Source organism: Triturus cristatus, chromosome 3_1 (assembly GCF_964204655.1).
Source record: "Triturus cristatus chromosome 3_1, aTriCri1.1, whole genome shotgun sequence".
Taxonomy (NCBI): domain Eukaryota; kingdom Metazoa; phylum Chordata; class Amphibia; order Caudata; family Salamandridae; genus Triturus; species Triturus cristatus.
The window spans coordinates 853,441,813-853,466,709 of NC_140583.1; the positions used below are offsets into that span (position 1 = coordinate 853,441,813).

A 24,897-nucleotide genomic window follows, 5' to 3' on the forward strand; every position below is an offset into this window, starting at 1 on the left:
ATGTTAAATTGTTACATTGATTGGTGTTACCATGATTGGCTTGGTTGACTTACTGTTCAGACCCTAGTCTAGTGCACTGGGTGTGCCAAGGGCGTGTAAGTTAACTGCTGCTGGTGGGCTTGCAGCACTGGTTGTGCCACCCACAGAAGCAGCGTACAAAATGTGTCTCAGGCCTGCCACCGCGGCGCCTGCGTGCAGTCCCTGACTGCCATGTCGACTTGGTAAGGAAACCCACTTACCAGTCTCTGAACCTTCACTTTGCCACATTTCAGACACCTCTATGGTAGGCCCTAGGGCAGGGTGCATTGTTGGTAAAAGGTAGGTCATGCCCTGATGTGTGTGGCATGACCTAATAGTGAATTACAGCCATTTTCGTTTTTTACTATTGAAGGGCTACCTGCCTCCAATAGGCCAGACTGGGCAGACTGATTATTAACTCCATTATAATCTATCTGACTCAGGGAGCATGGTAGCAAGTCGAGTTTAGTATCCCTGAACTCAGAATTTAATAACACACCCTTTAGGATGGATGGTTTTTAAATTCTATGTTTGAAAATAGCACTTTTAGAAAGTGGCTATTTTCTTGTCCAACTATCTACCGGTCTCTGCTGGTTTGGTGTGTGTGTCAGGGGCTGGGGGGCTCCAGAGGTCTGAGTGAGTCAGTGTGGGGTGAATGGGGCGTTTACACATAGAGTGAGGGAAGAGTAGCCTGCCCTGCCTGACACAATACTGGCTCCGCCTCCTGCTGGGCGACTGATAGCCCTGCTCCTGCCAGTGACAATACTGGCTCCGCCTCCTGCTGGGCGGCTGAGGACTCTGCCCTGCTCAGTGAATAGGCCAGGTGCCTCTGCCTGGCAACACCCACAACAAACCTGAGATGGTGGGAATCGCCCTGCTTGGACAAAGGGAACAAAGGGAAAAAGGGGTATAAGAGAAGGACCCCTGAACCAAGAACTCAGATCACTTCTGACAAGGAAACCTGTACCAAGGACAAGAAGCCTGCTGATCTAAGGACTTGCCTCCCCTTTCTGCCAGAGTGCTGTTTTGCTGTGGAGGAACCTGAAAGCTGCTTCTTTATTTTTGCCAAGGAACAAGGAGAGAGGAACTTGGTGTGTACTCTCTGAACACTTGCTAGGAAATCTCCAAGGACTGGAAGAGTGCCAGTCTCCTGTTGAAGTCACAGGGCCAAAGGACTTCACCATCTACTGAATTGCTGAATTGCTGGAAAGTGTTGTTTCCAGTACACAAGGGAAAATCTGCAGTCTCGACGCCAGCAGCAACGCCAGTGAGCAGTGGGTATCGGCCCCGGCTCCAAGTGACCCCGTCTCGACGCCGGTATCAACGCCAGTGAGGAGTGAGTATCGGCTCCACCTCCAAGCGACCCCGTCCCGACGCCGCTGCTGATCGCATCGACTCGACGCCCTTATCGACGCCGTGAGCGCTGCTCCGGCCCGACATCCCTCGACACCGCTGCGGATTGACCCGACTCCGAGGCACGATCGACGCCGACCTCGACGCCGATCTCGACGCCGTGGATCATCGTTTTCTTCGTTTCTCAAGATACTGTACTTGTGGGGTCTGTTGCGACTCCAGGCTTGACGTAGCGCTCCTCGCGGTCGACGCCGAACCTTGGGAATCTTGTAGACTCGACGTCGTGTGACTCCTGTGGGGGTTACATTGTTGCCAAAGAACTGTGCTCAGAAGAATACTTTGCTAAAGAACTATTTGCCAAGAAGAAACCTTACTTGAACTATTATTTTCCTTCCAAAGAGTATTTATTAAGACTGTGGTATATTTTTGTCGTTATTTGGTCTTGTGCTAAGCCTTATATAAAAATACTATTTTTATAATAACTTCTGTGTCGTGTCCATCTGTAGTGTATTCACTTTATTACTGTATGTGGTCATAAATGCTTAACACACTGCCTCTGAGATAAGCCTGTCTGCTCTGCCAAGCTACCAAGGGGGTAGCAGGGGTTATCTGAGTGTGTACTCCCCTTGCCCTGACTAGAGTTGGTAGGTCCCTATTTGTCAGAAGTGTATACCTCTGCCAACTAGAGACCGCCGGTTCTAACATTGGTGGTCAGCGGTGAGGATTTGAACTTTGCATTTATGACTCATGTGCAGTGATTAGTGTACGCTACATAGTGAAAGCAGACCATAACGCAGCCACAATCTGTTTTTGGTAGGATATTCTATTTTTGTTCTCCGCTTTCCTGGATCTTATTTTTTTAAACACTGCCAGTTTTGACCATGGAGAATGCCGGAGCTGCTACACCTGTGGAGAATGTTGTGGGGGAATTCGATAAGGAGAAGATAGATTCCTACACGCTAAAAGATCTAAAAGGATTTTGCAAGCAGTTTAAAGTTCCTACCACAGGTGTCTCAAAGAAAGAGGGCTTCCTCAAAGCGCTGAAGGCCTGGTTAGAGGCCAGAAATCCCTCTGATCCGGTGGTGGTACCGGAAGAGGAAGAAGAAGAGGAAGAGGAAGAGCCCACAGGTGGGCCAGTGTCATCTCCAGGCAGTAGTGCGTCCTCTAGGAGCCTTTCCCCCGAAGAATTAGAAGACAGGGAGAAGGAGAGGGGGTACAAGTTAGAAATGGCAAAACTTAAATTAGGAGGGCAGTTGGAATTAGAGAATGCAAGAAGCAAGAGAGAAGCTGAAATGGAGAGCAAAAGATTAGATTTTGAGAGAGAGAAATTAGCGTTTGAACGTGAGAAGATGGTGAGGGAGATGGAGCTTAAAACTAAGAGTTTAGAGTTGAATCCCTCTGGTGGCAGCACTCCATCCGTGCCTGCAGAAAGTAGGTTTTATTTTCCTAAAGATGTGATCAAGGATTACAGTAAGAATGAAGATATTAGCCAATGGTTTAAAGCGTATGAGTTAGCATTGTTGGCCCACCGGGTCCCTGAGAAGGATTGGGGAACGGGGTTGTGGAGCCGCTTTACAAACGAGGGGAGAGATACCTTGTTGAGCCTTCCTGCTGAGGATAGGATGTCTTATACTCATATGAAAGATGCTTTAATGCTGAGATATGGCTTAACCCCAGAAAAGTACAGACAAACCTTTAGAGAATGTAAGAAGTTGCCTGGTACTACGTGGGTTGAATATGTGTCTTTTTTCTGCAGAACCATGGATGGTTGGATAAAGGGTAGCAAGGTTGATAGTTATGATGCTCTTTATGATTTGTTTGCTTGGGAGCACTTGTCTAATAACTGTTTTCCAGAGCTACGCCAGCACCTTGTTGATAGCAAGATATCTAACCCTAGAAAACTTGCTGAGGAGGCGGACCGCTGGGTCAGTACCAGGGTCCACAAGGGTCCAGTGGGAGACTCAGCCAAAGGTGGGCAGGGTCCCCAGCAGAAGAGTGGGGGGGACAGGGGTAAACAGAGGGAGTTTCAGAAAGGGCCCCAAAGTAGTCCCCAAGGGAACCAAGGGAAGGGTTCCCAGCCTCCCCCTGTAAAGAAGCCAGAGGCCCCGACAGGTAAACCTGTTCACAGGGGCCCCATGACCTGCTATGCCTGTAAGCAGGTGGGACACCGTTATTATGATCCCCAGTGTCCCATGAAGGATTCGAATGCACCGCCGCGTGCACCCCCTCGTCAGGTAGCGAGTGTAGCCCTGGGAGGGGAGGAGATGGGTGCCCCCGGTGGGTGGGGTCCCGCAGAAATGTCCCTGGTCTCTTTAGGAGACGTGGAAATGGTCCCTCCAACCCCTCTGCCTAGTAACACTAAGAAATATAGGCAGTGGGTGACCATTAATGGCCATAGGGTGGAAGCTCTCAGAGACACCGGAGCGAGTGTGACAGCTGTCAAGTGTCACTTGGTGTCCAGAGAGCAGGTGGTCCCTCATGCATTCTACCCCGTTGTAGCTGCCGACAACTCACAGAGTCAGTGTGAGGTAGCTCAAGTTCCCTTTGAGTGGGGGGGGGTCTCAGGTACTCTTCAGGTTGCTGTGAGGCCCGCCATGCCTGTTGATTGTCTCTTGGGCAATGATTTGGAGGACTCCCCTTGGGCTAAGGTGGAGAGAAAAGCGCATCTGGAAATGTTGGGTCTGCCTGAGTGGGTGTGTGCGACCACCCGGTCAATGTCAGTCAGTAAGGGTGTTGATGGGGGCCCGGAGCCTGAAAGTATGGCCCAGGTCCCAACCGTGAAGAGAAGAGGCAGGGGGCGTGGGAAACCGTCCCCCATCGTTCCCGCGGTCCAGGAGGGAGCAGACCCTGAGGGGGATGCCCTGGAACCGACAGGAGAACAAGTGGCCGAACTGGGAGACCTGCCCGAGCTGACCCATTGGCAGCAGGATGGTGGTCCCTCCAGGGAGGAATTTTGTGCTGAACAGAAAGTGTGCCCTTCTCTTGTGGGTATGAGGCAGCAGGCCTCAGCCCAAACGACAGGTGATCAGTCAGGATCACATTGGGTCTACTGGGAGAACGACCTCCTGTATAGCGAGCCTAAGGCTGCTGAACCTGGGTCAGCCCGTGTGCTGGTGGTACCCCAGCGCTTCAGAGCCTTCCTACTGGGGTTGGCTCATGACGTTCCGTTAGCTGGACATCTGGGGCAGGACAAGACCTATGACAGGCTTGTCACCCATTTCTATTGGCCCCAGATGAGAAGGGATTCAGATATCCATTGTAGGACCTGTTAAACTTGCCAGGCAAGTGGGAAAAGTGGGCGGAAGCAGAAGGCTCCCCTCCAACCTTTTCCCGTCGTCAGTACCCCCTTTGAGCGAGTGGGAATTGACATTGTGGGGCCACTGGACCCCAAGACAGCCATGGGCAACAGGTTTATCCTGGTCTTGGTGGACCATGCCACCCGGTACCCGGAAGCCATCCCTCTCCGAACAGTGACGGCCCCCGTGGTGGGACGGGCACTGATGGGTGTTTTCTCCCGCATGGGGTTCCCCAGAGAGGTGGTGTCAGACCGGGGCACCAACTTCATTTCGAATTATATGAAGTCTCTGTGGAAGGAGTGTGGGGTAACCTACAAGTTTACCACTCCTTACCACCCTCAAGGTAATGGGCTGGTTGAGAGATTCAACCGGACCCTAAAAGGCATGATCATGGGTCTTGAAGAACCAATGAGGCGTAAATGGGACGTCCTCTTGCCATGCCTGCTGTTTGCTTACCGTGAGGTGCCACAGAAGTCTCTAGGGTTCAGCCCCTTTGAGCTGTTGTATGGTCACCCGGTAAGAGGACCTTTGAGTCTGGTCAAAGAAGGCTGGGAGCAATCTCCCAGGAAACCTCCCCAGGATGTATATAGTTACATGCTGGCCTTTAGGAACCAGACTCGGCGCTTCAGAGATCTTGCTCAGGCAAATCTGGAGGCCAGCCAGGAAGAGATGAAGCGGTGGTACGATCAGAATGCCACTCTGGTTGAGCTTCAACCTGGTCAGAAAGTTTGGGTCATGGCCCCTGTGGAACCTTGTGCGCTCAAGGACAGGTGGACTGGACCGTTTGAGGTTGTGGAGAAGAAGAGCGATGTCACCTACTTGGTGGACTTGAAATCTCCCAGGAACCCCTTAAGGGTCCTGCATGTCAACCGGTTAAAGCCCCACTTAGAAAGGTCCGAAGTGGGCATGCTCCTTGCCACAGATGCTGGGATGGAGGAGGAGAGTGAGCCTCTTCCTGACCTCCTGTGTGCAAAAGAAAAAGATGGGTCAGTGGATGGTGTTGTCCTCTCTGACACACTGACCCCTGAGCAGCAGCAAGATTGTCGCCATCTGTTGGTACAATTCCCTGATCTGTTCTCCTTAATCCCTGGTGTCACTCAGTGGTGTGTCCATGATGTGGACACTGGGGACAGCACTCCTGTGAGGCACAAGGCCTACAGGGTGACTGAAAAGGTCAGAGCATATATCAAGGAGGAGGTCTCCAAGATGTTTGCCTTAGGGGTGGTTGAGTCCTCTAGCAGTCCTTGGGCCAGCCCAGTGGTCTTGGTCCCAAAGGCTGCAGCGCCTGGTGCTTCACCAGAACTTCGGTTCTGTGTGGATTACCGAGGACTCAATTCGGTCACCAAGACTGACGCGCACCCCATCCCCAGAGCTGATGAGCTCATCGATCGGTTGGGGGCTGCCCGGTACCTTAGTACGTTTGATCTAACGTCTGGGTACTGGCAGACCGCCTTGACTGATGGGGCAAAAGAGAGGTCTGCATTCTCCACACCAGATGGGCACTACCAGTTCCGTGTGATGCCCTTTGGGATGAAGAATGCCCCTGCCACATTCCAGAGGTTGGTTAACCAGGTATTGGCCGGGCTGGAAGATTTCAGCGCCGCCTACCTGGACGATATAGCAGTGTTCAGCGCCAGCTGGGAGGAACACTTGCGCCACCTCCAGGAAGTGTTGTTGGCCCTGCGCAGAGCAGGCCTCACAATCAAGGCTAGTAAGTGCCAGATTGGGCAGGGTTCAGTGGTGTACTTGGGGCACCAAGTAGGGAGTGGCAAGGTGGCCCCCCTGCAACCCAATATAGATACCATCCTGGCTTGGGAACCGCCCAAAACCCAGACTCAGGTGAGAGCCTTCTTGGGTCTCACGGGTTACTACAGGAGGTTTGTCAAGGGGTATGGCAACATTGTGCACCCCTTGACCTCGCTGACTTCCAGGAAGCAGCCGAGACTTGTGATCTGGACTGACGCCTGTCAGAACGCCTTTGACATCCTGAAAACTGCAATGTGTACAGCACCGGTCCTCCAGGCACCCGACTTTTCAAAATAATTCATTGTCCAGACAGACGCTTCAGAGCATGGTGTGGGGGCTGTTCTAGCACAGATGAATGAGGAGGGCCGAGACTTACCTGTAGCCTTCATCAGCCGGAGGTTACTTCCCAGGGAACAAAGGTGGAGTGCGATAGAGCGTGAGGCATTTGCTGTGGTCTGGGCGCTGAAGAAGCTAAGACCCTACCTGTTTGGGACTCACTTCCGGGTTCAGACAGACTACAGGCCCCTCAGATGGTTAATGCAGATGAGGGGTGAGAACCCAAAGCTGTTGAGGTGGTCCATTTCCCTACAGGGGATGGACTTTACGGTGGAACACCGCCCTGGTACAGATCACGCCAATGCTGATGGTCTGTCCAGATTTTTCCGCCTTAGTGATGAGGACTCCCTGGGTGAAGGGTAGTTCTCCCCACATTTCAGCTGGAGGGGACACGTGTTAGACCTGGCATCATTGGCATGAGTCTCTCCTCCATTTTTTTCTGTTTGCCTCCTCTGTTTACGATGTTTTTGCTGGATTATTGCTTTGGGCACTGTGCCACTGCTGATCAGTGCCACAGTGCAAGTGCTCCCTATGTTAAATTGTTACATTGATTGGTGTTACCATGATTGGCTTGGTTGACTTACTGTTCAGACCCTAGTCTAGTGCACTGGGTGTGCCAAGGGCGTGTAAGTTAACTGCTGCTGGTGGGCTTGCAGCACTGGTTGTGCCACCCACAGAAGCAGCGTACAAAATGTGTCTCAGGCCTGCCACCGCGGCGCCTGCGTGCAGTCCCTGACTGCCATGTCGACTTGGTAAGGAAACCCACTTACCAGTCTCTGAACCTTCACTTTGCCACATTTCAGACACCTCTATGGTAGGCCCTAGGGCAGGGTGCATTGTTGGTAAAAGGTAGGTCATGCCCTGATGTGTGTGGCATGACCTAATAGTGAATTACAGCCATTTTCGTTTTTTACTATTGAAGGGCTACCTGCCTCCAATAGGCCAGACTGGGCAGACTGATTATTAACTCCATTATAATCTATCTGACTCAGGGAGCATGGTAGCAAGTCGAGTTTAGTATCCCTGAACTCAGAATTTAATAACACACCCTTTAGGATGGATGGTTTTTAAATTCTATGTTTGAAAATAGCACTTTTAGAAAGTGGCTATTTTCTTGTCCAACTATCTACCGGTCTCTGCTGGTTTGGTGTGTGTGTCAGGGGCTGGGGGGCTCCAGAGGTCTGAGTGAGTCAGTGTGGGGTGAATGGGGCGTTTACACATAGAGTGAGGGAAGAGTAGCCTGCCCTGCCTGACACAATACTGGCTCCGCCTCCTGCTGGGCGACTGATAGCCCTGCTCCTGCCAGTGACAATACTGGCTCCGCCTCCTGCTGGGCGGCTGAGGACTCTGCCCTGCTCAGTGAATAGGCCAGGTGCCTCTGCCTGGCAACACCCACAACAAACCTGAGATGGTGGGAATCGCCCTGCTTGGACAAAGGGAACAAAGGGAAAAAGGGGTATAAGAGAAGGACCCCTGAACCAAGAACTCAGATAACTTCTGACAAGGAAACCTGTACCAAGGACAAGAAGCCTGCTGATCTAAGGACTTGCCTCCCCTTTCTGCCAGAGTGCTGTTTTGCTGTGGAGGAACCTGAAAGCTGCTTCTTTATTTTTGCCAAGGAACAAGGAGAGAGGAACTTGGTGTGTACTCTCTGAACACTTGCTAGGAAATCTCCAAGGACTGGAAGAGTGCCAGTCTCCTGTTGAAGTCACAGGGCCAAAGGACTTCACCATCTACTGAATTGCTGAATTGCTGGAAAGTGTTGTTTCCAGTACACAAGGGAAAATCTGCAGTCTCGACGCCAGCAGCAACGCCAGTGAGCAGTGGGTATCGGCCCCGGCTCCAAGTGACCCCGTCTCGACGCCGGTATCAACGCCAGTGAGGAGTGAGTATCGGCTCCACCTCCAAGCGACCCCGTCCCGACGCCGCTGCTGATCGCATCGACTCGACGCCCTTCTCGACGCCGTGAGCGCTGCTCCGGCCCGACATCCCTCGACACCGCTGCGGATTGACCCGACTCCGAGGCACGATCGACGCCGACCTCGACGCCGATCTCGACGCCGTGGATCATCGTTTTCTTCGTTTCTCAAGGTACTGTACTTGTGGGGTCTGTTGCGACTCCAGGCTTGACGTAGCGCTCCTCGCGGTCGACGCCGAACCTTGGGAATCTTGTAGACTCGACGTCGTGTGACTCCTGTGGGGGTTACATTGTTGCCAAAGAACTGTGCTCAGAAGAATACTTTGCTAAAGAACTATTTGCCAAGAAGAAACCTTACTTGAACTATTATTTTCCTTCCAAAGAGTATTTATTAAGACTGTGGTATATTTTTGTCGTTATTTGGTCTTGTGCTAAGCCTTATATAAAAATACTATTTTTATAATAACTTCTGTGTCGTGTCCATCTGTAGTGTATTCACTTTATTACTGTATGTGGTCATAAATGCTTAACACACTGCCTCTGAGATAAGCCTGTCTGCTCTGCCAAGCTACCAAGGGGGTAGCAGGGGTTATCTGAGTGTGTACTCCCCTTGCCCTGACTAGAGTTGGTAGGTCCCTATTTGTCAGAAGTGTATACCTCTGCCAACTAGAGACCGCCGGTTCTAACAGATGTCATCTATTGTATCCCCTCCACTTGATATAAATGTGTGACGGTGTGGGAAACCATAGTATGTTCAAGTCTTTGTTCTTGGCTAGTCCAAGACAGGAAGTCTGTTGCACAGTTTTATTCAGAAATATCATTTGTTGCAGAATGAGGCACGCTCTAAATAGTGCTTCTGTACCCTGAACTTGCCAATCCTTAGAACCCCAGACTGATTTTGTGTCTATTGTGTCTTTCCATAAGTCAAAACCCTGTTCAGACAGTTTGGTAATAAAGGCTGCAGAAGAAATCTGTTTGGTGTTAGTCAGCATATTTGTCTGTGCAGGTGTAGTTGCAACCTTATAGTAATATGAGGTTGGTTCAGTAGTGTTAAACCCTGAAAAATATTGACATTTTTGTGCAAAAGTTTTAGAACCATTGGTGGTATGTGAAAACATTTCGAAGGATACTCGATTTGTGTAAAAAGTGATGACCATAATGATCATAACTGTACATACTATCAAAATCAGATGTGTCTTTTAACATTTCATTAGTTGAAAATGCAGCAGATTTTTCTAAATAAGACAGCATATTATTTACAGTTTCAAAATCCCAATCGTCAGAAAATGTATTGGAGGCAATGATATAATTTTGAGATATTTTAAATAAGTGAGGTATTTTCAAAATTTCAGTAAGGCCAAATACATCATAATCAACCTTGTCCCAAACTATAGCATAAGGAATTGGAGCAGCTGTAATGTTCACGGAAAACAAGTCTCTTGGTTCACGATGAGATAATGTATTAGGTTTCAAGACCAAGTTCACATTGGATACTGCAGAGCGTTTTGGGAGATACTTTCCATTTATGAGTAAGCAAAACACTGTTACTAGGCCAATCCAGTACAGAAAAAACAATATACCAGTTATGAACCAGAGCTGGAGCCAAGGTGATACTAAGTAAGTCTTTTTCAGAAAAATGTAGAACTCACAAATTTGTTGCTTATGGGAAACTGGCGCTGGCGGTGTCTCAGGTTCGCTGGGATCAAGAGAGAAGGTATCAAAATCGATGAAGTAGCCAGATGCAGTTCGATCTATTTTGGTAGCTCGGCAGGTTGTATGAACCGGTTGATGTCTCTTGTTTAGGCATATTGATGTAGACATCGGTGGTAGGCCAAATTGATATTTGTCTTTCATTTGTAGTTTGAAGTTCTGTTTCCAGAGGAACGAGTTCCATTTCAATGTTGGAAATTCCATCACCTCGAATTGATGTTTCTTCGAATGTTATGAGTCTTTCAGTCAGAACTTCCTGTATGGTAGGCTATCCAGGAGCCCATGAGGCCTACTATTCAGTATTGGCCACATAGTGTAGTTTGATCAGATCAATGGAGACAAATCTCTTTTCTTTTTTGCTTGCAAGAGGCAGAAGAAGTTCTGTTCTTGTTTCTTCAACAGCCAGGACAGGTACAGGCTTTCTGTAGGATGGCCCGAATTCTTTTTTGTCCTCGATCTATTCTCTGACCAGGTCCCTGACTTTTGGGGTCCTAACAGGTCGTGCTGTGACTGATTTAACTTCCCCGTAGGCGGTAGGTTTGACCAGCACATTGCTCAGTAGTGCTCTGGATTCATTCAGATCCTGTAAAACAGCCAAACGTATATTGATGTCAAATTGTTTTTCATCCGCCACTGTGCCTTCACAATCAAGATCAGGTACCCACATTCTCGTCCCAAATAGGACTTCATAAGGAGTGACAGCTCCTAGAGAACTTCTTGGCATATTGTTGAGGGCACGCTGTACCCCATCTAGGTGATTGACCCAACTACCACCCAAACCTAATACTCTTGCTGTTAAAGACTGCTTTAAGTCCCGGTTTTTCCTCTCAACAACCGAATTTCCCTCTGGATGGTACGGAGAGGAGTACCGCAATGCTAAACCTTCCATGACTTCCTTGTAAGCCATCGAGCTAAACACGGGGCCACGGTCAGAATTTTATGTGCCTACTGCATATGTCAATAATGTGATTGTAGCTGTTATTATTGCGTGTGCAGAACCTAGACCTTAGTGTGCAGCTAGTATTAAACCTAATCCGCGATCCATGTTTGGTATTACTCTATTTCCACTCCAGGAATCTGAGCATATAGAATGTTGTTTGCATCTAACTTGTAGGAGTACTAGAGTGGAAAATCTTTTGGTAAGACTGGGCTGTTTTTGCATGAAGCAATGACAGCTACCATTATCTCTCCGTCTATTCTGTTTTTTGAACGAGTGAATGCAGCTACGTAAGCAGTACGTACTGCCCCCTTTGCAGCTTCATCAGCCAATGAATTCCCTTCAACGTGAACACCATCACGTTGATGACTCAGCGTGTGTATCACGTGAGCTCTTGGTAGTTCGTTTTTAAACTCAGCTACCTGTTCCCATAGCATTTTATGCTTAATTGTGCCACCTTTTGAGTCTTTAAACCCGTTTTGACCCCAGCAGTGAAAATATTCACTGAATGACTGGACACAGTATAAGTGTGGGAAATTCACGATCCGTATTTAATAGTGCCAGCAATAGGGCTTTTAGTTCTGCCAGCTGAGCCATGCAATCTCCTAGATACTGTGTCTTTGTATTGCTGGGATGGAATTTGCCTTCCCACATAGGTCCTTTTACAATCACACAAGTGGCGCTGTATTGCTGTTTACTTCCTATGACCGGCTGAGCAGATCCGTCAGTGTAAATGATGTATTCATACTGATCTAGAGGCATTATTTCATTCGGGAGAGGATATTCTTGTTCATATTGCAGGAATGCTTTTGCCTTGGGTCATATATGTATTCTACATCTGTTGCAGTGAGAGAATTAGCCCATTGTATCCATCTTGGATGTTAGGCTTTAGCATTAGGAACGCTTGTCTTTGTAGCAGCCTCTGTAGCAGCCTCTAAGGCTGGTACTGGAGTCACAACAATTATTTGTTTCCCCTGAGCCAGTGCTCTTTCTCTCACTACAGCAGTCTGTACTGCTGTCAGTATTTTAGTGGAAGCAAAGTGCATTTCAGCATTTGTGCACAAATGTGATTTGTAAGCTATGGGTACTGTTTCGCCTTCATTGAAGGTATGGTAATTATACCCAGATTGACACGCTACAACGCAGATCACCAGATTGCGTACGTCTACGCTTGTCTGCAAGTGTTTTGAAGCTACCATGTCAGCTTGTAGGAAACTAAGGACATCTGTGTGTTCCTGTGTCCAATGCCTAACTGAGTAATCAGGTCTTATTAAGTCGTAGAAAGGTTTTACTCTTTCTGCGTAATCCAAAATGAATGTTCTGCCAAAATTTAAAAATCCCAATATGGATTGTAAGTTTTTCAAAGATTTAGGAGGTTGTAGCAGCAAATACCTTTCTAAAATGTTAGCTGCCAGGCTTTTTCCTACACTTGATAGCTCATATCCCAAAAATAGGATGAGGTGGGCTATTTGAATTTTTTTTAAGTTGAATTTGTAGCCCTCAGAGGCAAATCCCAAAATTATGGTGTTCACCCTGGTCAAGTTATCCTGTAAATCATCGTCCCTCAGATAAATATCATCTACGTCGGACAATGCCTCTTCATCCAAATTGTGAAGTAATTCTGTTACCCTAGCGCCAAACAACCCGGGACTATTCCTGTACCCTTGGGGTAGTCGACAAAATTGATGATGTGAACCTAGCATGGAGAATGCTGTTAGATACCTGCTTTCAGGTGCTATATTTTGGCAGAAGAATCAATTTGAGATATCTAGTGTTGTTTTGAATTTTTTCCGCACAATGTTATTCATTAAAATGGCACTGTGTGCATTCTGTACTGCAAATGTTTTTGTGCATATGTTGAGATGTCTATAGTCTAAAACTAGACGTTATGAATTGTCAGGTTTCATTGCGGGAAACAAAGGATTATTCATTGCAGAGGTGCAAGGCTCTTTAACACCCTGATATTCAAGTTGATCTAAGATCTCCCTGACCTGTTTTTTTGCTTCTTGTTTTATTGGGTACTGTCTCTGGGAGTTGGACTAGTTTTTACTGGGATTACGTGGTGTGGTGACTCAGCATCCCACCCAACATGGTTGCGAAAAAGTGCCAGAGCAAGGGCTACTGCCCACTCCCGCGCATATGTATGTTTTAAATAAATTGGAATGTGGTCGGAAAAAATTACTGTTTCTCCCTTTGGGAAATCCATAACAATTTCAGGCAGCCAATCTTGTTCAGCTAAAAGTATGTCATAGTCGAAAGTCAAGTTCTCCCAAAAGAGACCTTTAACTTTTCTGGGTTTGTCCCCCCTCCATTTGTAGTGTTATCTCATGTAACCTATGTGTGACACTTACCCTCGTATCAGGTGTTTACACCATGATGTTCTCATTCAACTCCTCTGTCACCAGAAATTCCATCAGGTTATGGCGAGTTATTGTTACATCTGCTGCGCTATATAGCATTGTCATAGCCCATTTCCCATTCAGAAGTTGAGAACTCAGAATTCTGGGCATGTCTAACTTTGAGAACTGCTACCTTCTTCTTTTTAAATTAAGGTTTAGATTGTGGCTTGTCTTCTTTTTTAGAAGTGTAGCTTGAAGCGCGTGGTGTGTCTCTGGACTTTGTATGCTCTTCTTGTCCGTGTTCTGACCGTCCTTCTCGCTCAGAGTTTCTTGATGAACCCTGAAAGGAACAAGAGGAATGTGTATCAGTATCCTGATACCTGTCAGGTTTTTTATGTTATCCCTATTCCTAAGGTTATATTTAATTTCGTAGGGCTCCTGTTGAGGAGACCCACTCCTGGATTGAGATCTATTAGTATTTTCTCTAATCGTTTTGTTTTTATTGTTATTGTTCCATTTCTTCTTGAAAGAATCAGGTGCTTGCTTATTTGTTATCCTTCTCAGGACCACCCATGAGTTGAGGTTTTGTTGCTCTAGCTCCCAAATTATCTCTGTCTAATTCAGCATATGTGTTTGCGATAATTTTGGGTAATTCATGTTTCTGTTGTAAAGGATTGAAATACCTTAGGCGTTGGCGTATTGCCACTGCTGCTGCATCCGCCTTTATATTTGCTAATATTATAGCTAATACCTGGGCAAAATTACCTAGTAATTTCATCCCTAAGTTCAGAGCAGGTTCTGCTCCATACTCAGTTTGTATTTGTCTTAATACATCTGGTACTACTGCTAATGACGGGATACTATGTGTTCTGTTATTTATAACAGCGAAAATTGTACCCCAATTGGTACAATCCTCTATCTGGGGAGCTATACCCTTTGGCAAGCAGATTGTTAGCATTCTGTGTTTGTCTTGAGGGCTTGTGTGTGGAAATACTGCCTCTAGCTGTGTTATTTTCTGAGCTATCCAAAATGGCATTTGTTCTTGTTTAATTGGCATTCTACCCTTAACTGCGCATAGCGTTTGTGGTGTGATTTTAGTTGTTGAACCCTGAACTTGATTTGTTTGTGTAGCTCTTGTTGGCTGAAGTGTGAGTGTTCTCATCACAAACTGTGTCATGTTCCTATAGAGTTTTATTATTTCTTTGTGAAGTGTACGTAAGTTTGCTACTGGCATTGTGTCAATGTCTGGATGCGGTGTGTAAGCTGCAAGGACAGGCCAAGTGGCCCCGTCTCTTCTGAGCGGACCCAGTCTTACTTTGTTTCTTGTATGGGGGAGGGTACCTTTAAACCAGTTTATGTGCTCCTGGTAGGTGAGCGGAATTTTAATGTCCTCATATGGACTGTATTCATCTGGTGGTTCAACCTCAGTGTAAGAATAAAATGTATTTGATATTGCATCTGCTTGTGGGAATTTGCCACTTTTTGCTCAGTCACTTGTGCTCACTTTGTGTCAGAGAGATACACAGAATAAACGGCGGGGACGTTTCTCAATATTCATTTATTGAACTTGCATCATTCTAGTGTAAAACAGGTGTGCTGAAACAACTATTAGACAGTAACAGATATAAATGATTATAAGCATTAACAGAGTAAGTGGATGGTAGATTTCTACCATCGTGCTAAAACAATGAATACAGGCAAGTATATAAAATACATGACAGTAAAATGTGTACTCCTACGATATGTCCCTAACTAGATGTACCTGAATGTACCTAGCATGTATGTGGGTGTAAAGCCAAGAATCCCTCTAGGATAAAGTCAATCCCATTACCTGAAGTAAGAGACTGTGGGACCCTGTCTTGGTCTTGAGATGAACACCCCGCAAGGATGTCTGACCACTGCGAGCTGGAATGTCTGAATACAGGAGTCTCAGCGTCTCGCGTTGATGGAGCGGGTAAAACAACATTTTGTATACCCCCCATTCTGCATGTTTACACTAATGAGAATAATCAATTAATTATAATAAGTATTAATGTGTTTGTTTGCTATCTAATCAACCCTACTAATGTATGAATTACATGTGGGATTTGCATTTGCATGGCTAAAATAATTTGTAAACTAATATACATATGCATGCTAACACTAGAAAAATAGAATATTACATGGTATATGTTGCTTTTGTGATGTAATTGTAAGTTGCACCAGATGACATCATTGGGTGAGTATAAACGCTTTAAATGTCACCAATATGCTAGATAATTACACACACAAGGGAATTTGCGAGGGTTAAACATTTTATTCGTTATTTCCATGTTTTAATGACTTTTTGTGTTTGTTTTGCTTAAGTTGACCAATTTGGCCTATGACAAAATGGCCGACTTATGGACGCGACGAAACAGCTACCATTCCACGAGGTTTCCGACTAAGTGCGCATGCTCCAGGCTCCTAAACAAGTGGCCTCAAGATGACCCACACAGACTGTACCAGAACAATGTCGTGACTGGACTACTTGCAAGAGCTTTAACAATGGACAATTTTAACAAACCGGATGGGTCATGTCTGACAGTGTGACATCATAGACTTTGGGAAACCGAAACAGATGATCTTAACCAACCAATCAGAGTTGCCCAAAACTAACTTTTGCTACATTTTATCATTAATTTCATTATAAAAAGATGGTAGAATAGTGAGTTGTGTTTGCTCCTTTTTCGTGGACCTTTTTCTTTTCCTGACGTTATGCTGACGGAGAGGACGGTGACACTGCAGGACAGCTGTTTCCCCGAATCTTTGACAGACTACATTACTGCCCATTTTCCATATGAACTGAGCACTCTTAGACTGATGGGCATTGATTTATGCGTACACGCTTATGGTCCAGACCCAATCTTTGGGACTGTAGCGTGCTGCATGACGAATTGATTGACTTAAGAGGACGACTAATAGCCAGATTAGGTAACTATGATGTTCTGTGGATTGAATAAAATTCTTACTAAAAATTTGCATTTATTAGATAAAAATATTATTGATTAACAAGCAAATGTGTTGGGTTATTTATTATCATCTAAATATAAATGAAAAGGATTAGAATCACTTTTCCAAATTCAACTAAATTGATCCATCGACTAAGTGGAAGGAATATCTTGAGATTCAGGATCAAGATGTGTTGGATTAAGGATATTTAGTGTATGTTTATGTAAATAGAATTTCATTCGATTAAAAGATATTCTTTTCACACCAGCGTTTGGAACATCTATCTCTCCTGTAAGAGCAGAACAAATGAGAGTGTGTGAGTGTTGGTGTTATGGGCCCCACCAATGAATGTATTGAGTGAAAGCGTTAGTATGGAATCTGGTTTTTGACGAAGGGAGGATAGGAATTCCACGCTGGAGCAGTGTGTTAGTGTGTCGACATGGAAGTCCTTTTCTCCTCTAACTACCTTAGCAAGGGATGATGTATATATACCCAAAGCGATACCCCCTGGGGATATAACTCACTGTGTCATGTAGGACTGGGAGGACAGAAGGAATTACCCTTATACATAGTTATTATGCAGGAGATGGTAGGCCTGCTGTCCTTCTTTGATTCCAAGAATCCACATGCATAATGAATGAGGCTAAAGATTTTCGGAGAAAACCCCATGTCATCTGTGGACATTACCGCAACTAGGTAAAAGGTCAGTACTAAGAACCCTTATGTAGTGTAAAGGTGGGGAGAATATAGGTGAAGGGTTAGGTGACTACCTGAGCCTATATTAGGGTACCTATATGGAACATAACAAAAGGAGAGCCTTAACAGCAGACCACCACCATGACAGTGCCTGCAGCACGTTCCTTAACTGTGTGGCATGCATGCCACGCTGTGCATGAACAGGGTGCAATTCCATGTGGGCACATCATGTGCCCCTGCATGCACCATTAGGCCCAGAGCGGCAGGAGTTGCCTCTTCACCACCCTTTTCATGGTGGGCTCACCACCATGAAATGGGCGATAGAAAGCCTACTCATAATATGTTCGGTTATGCCAGCATCACCACCGCCAGCACATTGAGGCCGGTTGCTGACCACCAGTACAGTGGGATCCTCAATCCTGGTGGAGCCGGCTGTCTCGTGGTAGTCTGAAAGCCACACTTGGAATACTGTGGGCTGCCCTGCAGTGGTGGCGGTGAGTGGACCACTACCGCAAGTATGGTGGTCCTGAAGGCCATCGTACTCGCAATAAGGCCCTTAGAATTTCCATTGTGACCATCCTTTCATCATGTGATAACCTGCATCTAAAAGCTTGGTGATCCAGGCGTCCTCATTCCCTGTTGAATACTGGGCCAACCTTGCGCAGATCATTTAAAATGGTCAGCAAAGTATGTTATCTGCTCTGGGCTGGACACATTGCCTGTTTGAGCAGGTCAGTCAGTACCAGTGTGGTGCTTCGACACCACGCGTGGCTGAGAGCCTCTCGTTTCTTAGATGACGTTCAGGCATTGCTAATGGACATGCCATTTGATGGTACCCATCTCTTCGGAGATCAGGCAGACTCGGATCAGGAGTGCTTCATGTTAAATAGGGCCACAGTGTGCTTACTCAGCCTTTCTGCACCCGTGCAACAGTATCCCAAACAGTTTTGCCTGTTTCAGGGCTTCGGAAAGGGCTTGGTTCAGAGACAATGGCAAGGTCCTCTCCAGAGCATCAGAACCCCAGTCCTTTCGAGACCGGGGTTGGAGACTTGTTCAGCAATGTCAAGGCCCTCAGGGGCAGCTCACTACTCAGTCCCCCACTCTGCCACTAACTTCCTCAAACTGCGTTTAGCTTGCCTTCAGCTACCTTCAGCTGCACATTGACACCCTGTTGGACGTAGGATAAGGTATTACCTCTTCGGGTGACAGGGCATCACATCTGACAGATGGATGCTTCACATAGTACAGCAAGAATATGCCCTACTATTCCTTTCAGATCCGCTTCATTTTCCACCTGCATCAGAGCAGCTGTTTAAGTCATTTGTCCATTTTGCATCAGGATCACAAGGCTCTGTTGGACAAAGATTAGTTGTAGAGAGGGTCCTGGCATCGGTAAAATAAACTGGATGTTACTCCCCCTATTTCCTGGTATTGAAGAAGGAAAGAGGACTTTGTTACATTTTACCCTCTCAATTTCTTCCTGAAAAGAGAAGAAATTCAAGATGCTCACCTTGGTCTAAGTTCTGTCTATCCTGGATCTAGAAGACTGAATGGTAGCTCTGAACCTGCAGTACATCTGTTTTCACATTCCAATCCTGCAGTCCCATAGGTGTTACCTGAAAATCAATATGGACAAAGAACTTTTTAAGTTGTCTGTGCTCCCATTCGACCAAACCAGTGCAGCTCAAATGGTCACAACATGCCAAAACCACACCTGACTCCTTTGCAGAGCCTCCCATCTATCTGAGCTATCCTGGGTAAGGTACAGTTTGGAGCCTTCCCTTTGGTTCATTGAGTCCAGGACATTTGGGCCATGAGCCCAATGTTTCAACCACAGTCCTGGAGATCAGTGGCAAAGGCTCTGAGACTTCTTGGCCTTTTGGCCTGCTGCATCCTGCTTGCCAACTAAACCCGATGGCTCATGTGAGCTTTGCAATGGAACCTGAAATTTCAGTGGGCTCAGCACCAAGGGAGCCTGTCAGATTCCATCCAGGTTTCAGGGCAGACTGCAAAAGACTTGCAGTTGTGGCTGTAACTGCAATTTCACCAGCTCTCATCCTCACCTAGAGCTGACGGTGGTGAGAAGCGCGTTACTGTTGGGTTGGGAAGCCCATCTGGGAATGGTGGAGATCAAAGGACTCTGGTCTCCAGTGGAGACTCACCTCCACATCAACCTGTTGGGGATGTGGCCCATTCGCTTTGCGTTGAAGGCTGTCCTATCACCCATCAAAGAAAGGCTGGTCCAGGTTTTCATGGACAACACCACAACAGGGCACCTCTTTCCATGTGACCCACCTGCTGGGATTTTTTAATGCCAGGGAGGCCAAACTGAGCCAGCAATGTACTTCAGGTCACAAACAGCAGCTGCACAAGGAGGTGGCACAGGGCATCTTCCAGCAATGGGGAGAACCATGTACCACAGCTGAGAATGCATAAAGTCTGCACTCATTCACACTGGAGTTCCCTAGAAGGCTCTTTCTTGGAGACACTTTCCGCCTAGAGTGGAGCACAAGACTCTTGTATGCCTTCCACTACTACCTCCCATGCCCCGAGTTCTGAAAAAGAATCGGAACGACTGCTCCTAAGTCATCCTAGGGTCTCCTGACTAGAGCAGTAGAGTGTTATGACCTGAACCTCTGGGTATGAGCTTCTGTTCTCCAATTAGGCTGCCATTTCTGGAGGATCTTCTGTTGCACCAGGTCAATCTACACCTCTATGCGTGGCAATTGAGCAGCAATAATTGATGGCTTTTAATCTCCCTCCCGAAGAAATGGATATCATTCAAGTGGAGAGGCATCCTTCAATGAAAACTGTTCATGCCCAACTCCAGGACAATTTTGTGACCTGGTGCAATTCTTGCTGCACGGACCCATTGAAGGCCATGCTGTCTGATGTTTTACTTTATGTGCTGTCTTTAGCCCAGGAAGGACTTGACGTGGGCAGTGTTACAGAGGTTATTTGTTAGCTCCTTTGGCCATCTTGTTTTTACTGGACCACCCGGCCTTATTTAAATTGCCTGTTGTGATGCGTTTTCTTAATGGTCTGGTCCATATGTTTCCACCCAAACCCTTTTAGATGTCACACTTAATTTGGTTCTCACTTTTCTTATGTACACCCTTTTTGAGCCGATGCACTGTTGTCCTTTGCGTCTACTGACTCTCAAAACAGACTTCTTTTTAGCAATAACCTTATCTCTTTGCTTGAGTGAGCTGCAAGCTCTGTCCATTCATCCACCACATACCAACTTTTTCCCGGGAGAACTGGTACTCTTACCTAAGTTTGTGATGCCTTTTCATGCTGGCCAATCCATCACCCTGGCAATCTTTGCTCCACCTCACCACTCTAAAGAGTAAAGGGTCCATCACTTGGATCCTGTGAAAGCATAGAATTTTGACAGCAATTTCACCAAGAACCATTGGATGGCTGATGAGCTCATTTTGGTGTGTGCTAGGTGGAAGATGGGTAAGGCTGACCAGACAAGGACCATATCAAGGTGGGTAGTCCTCTGTTTAAAAATATGCCTCATATTGGCCAAGAGGCAACCCCTGATAGTCTAAGAGCACATTCGACTAGAGCTAAGAAGAGTAAAAGGAGTTAGCATGCGGGCTACTTGTTCTGGGCATCTGTCCAGCTGCAACAAGTGCTTCAGTCCCTACATTAATGAATTTTTAATGTCATGATATCCAGGCCCGGTAAAAAGGGCCCTTTCCCTTTTCTGTACTGCAGGATTTTTTGGTGTGAGCCATTCCACAGTCTCACTATCTTCAGAAGTATTTGTTTGGTAGTCATTCACAAGATTTGGAATCTGTGTTTGGAAGCATCTGACTACGTTACTTTCCTTCAATAGCCGTCTCTCTGGTGGATAGCCTAGCTAACTGCAGACTCCTTACTGCCTTCCCACCTACCGTTCTGTGGAATGGACTCTTTTATCCATTTACAAAAAGGTCCCATTTTACAGATTTGGACACTATCACATCTGATCACTCATTAAGCTCTGCGTCTGATGGCATAGGCAGATCAAGAAAGAAATTGGCGTTAGCACACAGGGTTGGGGCCTGTATGTGGCTCTAATGTCACTTCTGGGGAAGGTTGAAGTTGAAGCAAACTGCACACCACCACCAGCTGGTGCATGGGCTTATTCACAAGGTAAGGAATCTGCGGTAAGGTAAAGTGTGCACCAGAAACAGCATTGATGAAGGTAAGTAAATTGTTCATTAAAGCATTTTTCACAATCAACATTGTATCTTCTAAAGTTTATAGCATGTAATTCATCCACTCCCTTCCAACAAAACACAACATGCAAGAGTGAATGTAGCTCATAGCCACAAAATATGTAAGTATGTTTTTTTCTGAAGAATGCTTAACCACTTCCACATCAGCTCTGTAGCTGGAATTTGATCAATTCTCATTGATGCAAAGATCTTCTAAGATGCAGGATCAGAGAAATGGTCCTCCAGCTAACGCTGTTCCTACTTAATCACGCTACTGAAATGTTCATAAGACAATTTATTGTCTAATATACTTCCATCAATGGAAGCCAAATTATTTAAATCAAATATTAGTTCGAATTTACACATTAATAGATCCTCAAATATTGCATCACTGCCATGTATACATTTTATGAAAATTGGTTTCTCCATCTGCAGCATAAAAGGTATTTTTTTAACAACTTTAAAAATGTAACCATGGCTAGAAGAAACCGTTGTTACGCTTAATACACAAGTTAGTGCAGGTAATAGCAAGAGAGCCAAAACAATATACTGTTCAGTGTCGTACATTAGGGTCGAGCAATCATAATCCTTTGACTGATAATACAATATGATCGGGCTGTTAGTCCCATATAAAAGCTTATTAATGTGTGCTGGATCTTCCGTCACACGAACTCTGGGGGTCAGGGTATCCCCATGTCTCTTTTGATATAGGTATAAAAGGGGATCCATAAGATGGAAAGAAGGGAAATCGTTAATGTTTAGGATTAGGAATACTCATTGATTTATTATGGATCTCCATTGTTCTGGCTCTCCGACATTTTCCAATCCGAAGGAAAGAGCATGTTTGATAAATGGCATATCAGAGTCTTTGTGACTCTATTGCATTTTTATGAGGCATGTTGAGATTTGCTCTGGGGTAGTGTGTCTGGCTGAGGAGTAACGCAGCTGCAGTAGATGTTGGGAGATGCTCCTGGGCACCTCCCAATTGGCTCAAGAGAAATTCTTTATGAATGTGGGCACTTGCTACTGATATTTGTCAGACGGAAGGCTGAATAGAATTTGTGACCTTGGCTTCGAAGCAATTGGGCATGGATTTGTTACTAGGGGAGCCTCCTTTTGCATTTTCTATGGAGGAAGCCTATGTTTTTAAAGCTGAATTGGCATAAAAAGCTTGCATTGCATAAAAACATGTTTAATTACGTTCCAGATGCAACCATTTGTAGAATGAATGTTTCATTTATGGTAACTGAATCTCTTTTCTTTGCAACTAGACTATCTTAGTTCATACTGCTGAGACAGTTCGCCTGAGGTATTTTGTGGATTTGCTAATGGAGAAAGGCAAGCTTATTATGCTGGTGGGAAATGCCGGAGTTGGGAAGACAATCCTCGTATCGGATAAACTCTCCAGGCTGTCTGAGCATTACATGGTGGCTAAGGTCCCATTTAACTACTACACAACGTCTGCAATGCTCCAGCGTAAGTACATGTGTGCACTAGTCTTAGCGATGCAGAGAGGTTCCACTGAGCATGTGTAGAAACACGTTAACGAGACTGCAGCATGGTAAGGCATAACTTACTGTGTTTTGCAGGTGTTCTGGAAAAGCCTCTAGAAAAAAAAGCTGGAAGAAATTATGCTCCTCCAGGCACCAAAAAATTAATTTATTTCATTGATGACCTTAACATGCCAGAGGTGGATGCCTACAGCACTGTTCAGCCTCACACTTTAATCCGACAACATCTCGACTACAGCCACTGGTAATGACCTTTTTTGCTTTTTTCCTGTTGTATGATTATTTAGATTCCATGGATTCGCTTGGGCATTACAGCTTGTTGTGTGTCTTTTAAATGTGTTTGTTCTTTTGTTTAAAATGTTTATTATAAAGCTTCTGTTCGCTTTCTTTGTGTGATCCTTTTTAGGTCGGAGCTAGTGGCACCTTTAATGCCTCAGTTGCCTAAAGTAATCATAGCCATTCATAAATAAAAAATAAACACATATTTACATACATAAAAGGGATTTGGATTAGCCCATTTCATTTGGTCTGCACAGCTGTAATTCAAATTTTCCTGGGACAACACACCTTATGGGGCAGTGGGTCAGACAATTTCAGCCATTAGCTCTTGAACCGTGATTGACAGCATTTGCTATAATCACAGGTCCACATTAACTAAAGAAATGTACTTCAGTATTAGAACTAGAGGGATAATATTTTACCTTGCCAATATTTTTTTCTTACCATTCATTTTGTAGTCATCTTTGCGGTTTTAAATTAAGTCTTATGGTTACAAGAATTCAAATTTGTACATAAAGAGGGTAGCTGTTCCACAGAACAGCTACCCGCTTTTTGTGCAAATATTCCTAGATGGGAGCATGGGTGCTGGACCATTAACTGCTCCCTGCCCACTTCTTTTGTGATTGATAATACAACAATTCAAAGCCAGTAGCAGAAGCCATCACACCAGCTTGCCAATGCCAGACATACTGGCACTGACACCGGGACAGTAGGACACTAAGGCCCCTATTATGAATTATAGTATTTATCTTGCAGCTATTATTCGGGTGAAATTCCACAACTAGCAAATCTAAGTGCCTCCGATCTCAGAATTATTGGGTCCACAAGATTCTGGGCCAAGAGAAACCAGAATCATTACAATGCTGCAGGGGCTGCAGGCATCATAAATGGCAAACTGAATCAGCAGTCTCGTGGGAGCAGCCATTGCTCTCCTCAGTCAGGCACAAGTATGCCTTGCACCCCTGCCCTCATCAGGTCCCTCTCAGGCAATTCTTCTAATTATAAGCGACTTAGGGCCAGACGGAGGTAAAGTCAGTTTTGCGAGTCCTTAATAGCGATTTTTACCGAATCGCTATTAAGGACTCGCAAAATGGAATGTATGTAGGAATCGCAATAATTATTGCGATTCCTTAATATTCCTTAATTACGAATCGCAATTTGAGATTCACAATCAAGGAATAACCTTCCCATTCATTGCTATGGGCCAAGAGGCCCATAGAAATGAATGGGATTTGCGCACGCAATTTGCTAGTAACCAAGAGGTACTCGCAAATTGCGTGTGCAATTTCAAGGCTGCAAAGGGTCCAAAAGGACACCCTGTTGCACCCCTGAAATGTGCATGTGTGCACATGTGGCACACATACATGCCCTAAGGGCATGTATGTGTGCCACATGGCACTTTGAAAAAAGCAAAAAAGTGCTTTTTTTAAAGGAAATTGCAAATTACCACCAACTTGAAGTTGGCGGTAAGTTGCGATTCCTTATGGCAATATCGCAGCTTGCGATGCCTACTAGCATAGCATTTAGGGAATCGCTAATTGCGATTCTCTAAATGCTTGCACACAATAAGGAATCGC

The 24,897-nt window shown here is 45.7% G+C and overlaps 1 protein-coding gene across 1 annotated transcript in view; it reads left to right on the top strand.

Moving 5' to 3' along the window:
* LOC146861181 (dynein axonemal heavy chain 11-like) overlaps positions 1-24,897 on the top strand; it is a 2,741,463-nt gene that overhangs the window by 1,276,080 nt on the left and 1,440,486 nt on the right. The window contains exons 38-39 of the mRNA XM_085646213.1: positions 22,802-23,006; positions 23,120-23,285. Of these exons, the coding sequence (XP_085502339.1) occupies positions 22,802-23,006; positions 23,120-23,285 (371 nt within the window). The remainder of the gene's footprint in view (positions 1-22,801; positions 23,007-23,119; positions 23,286-24,897) is intronic.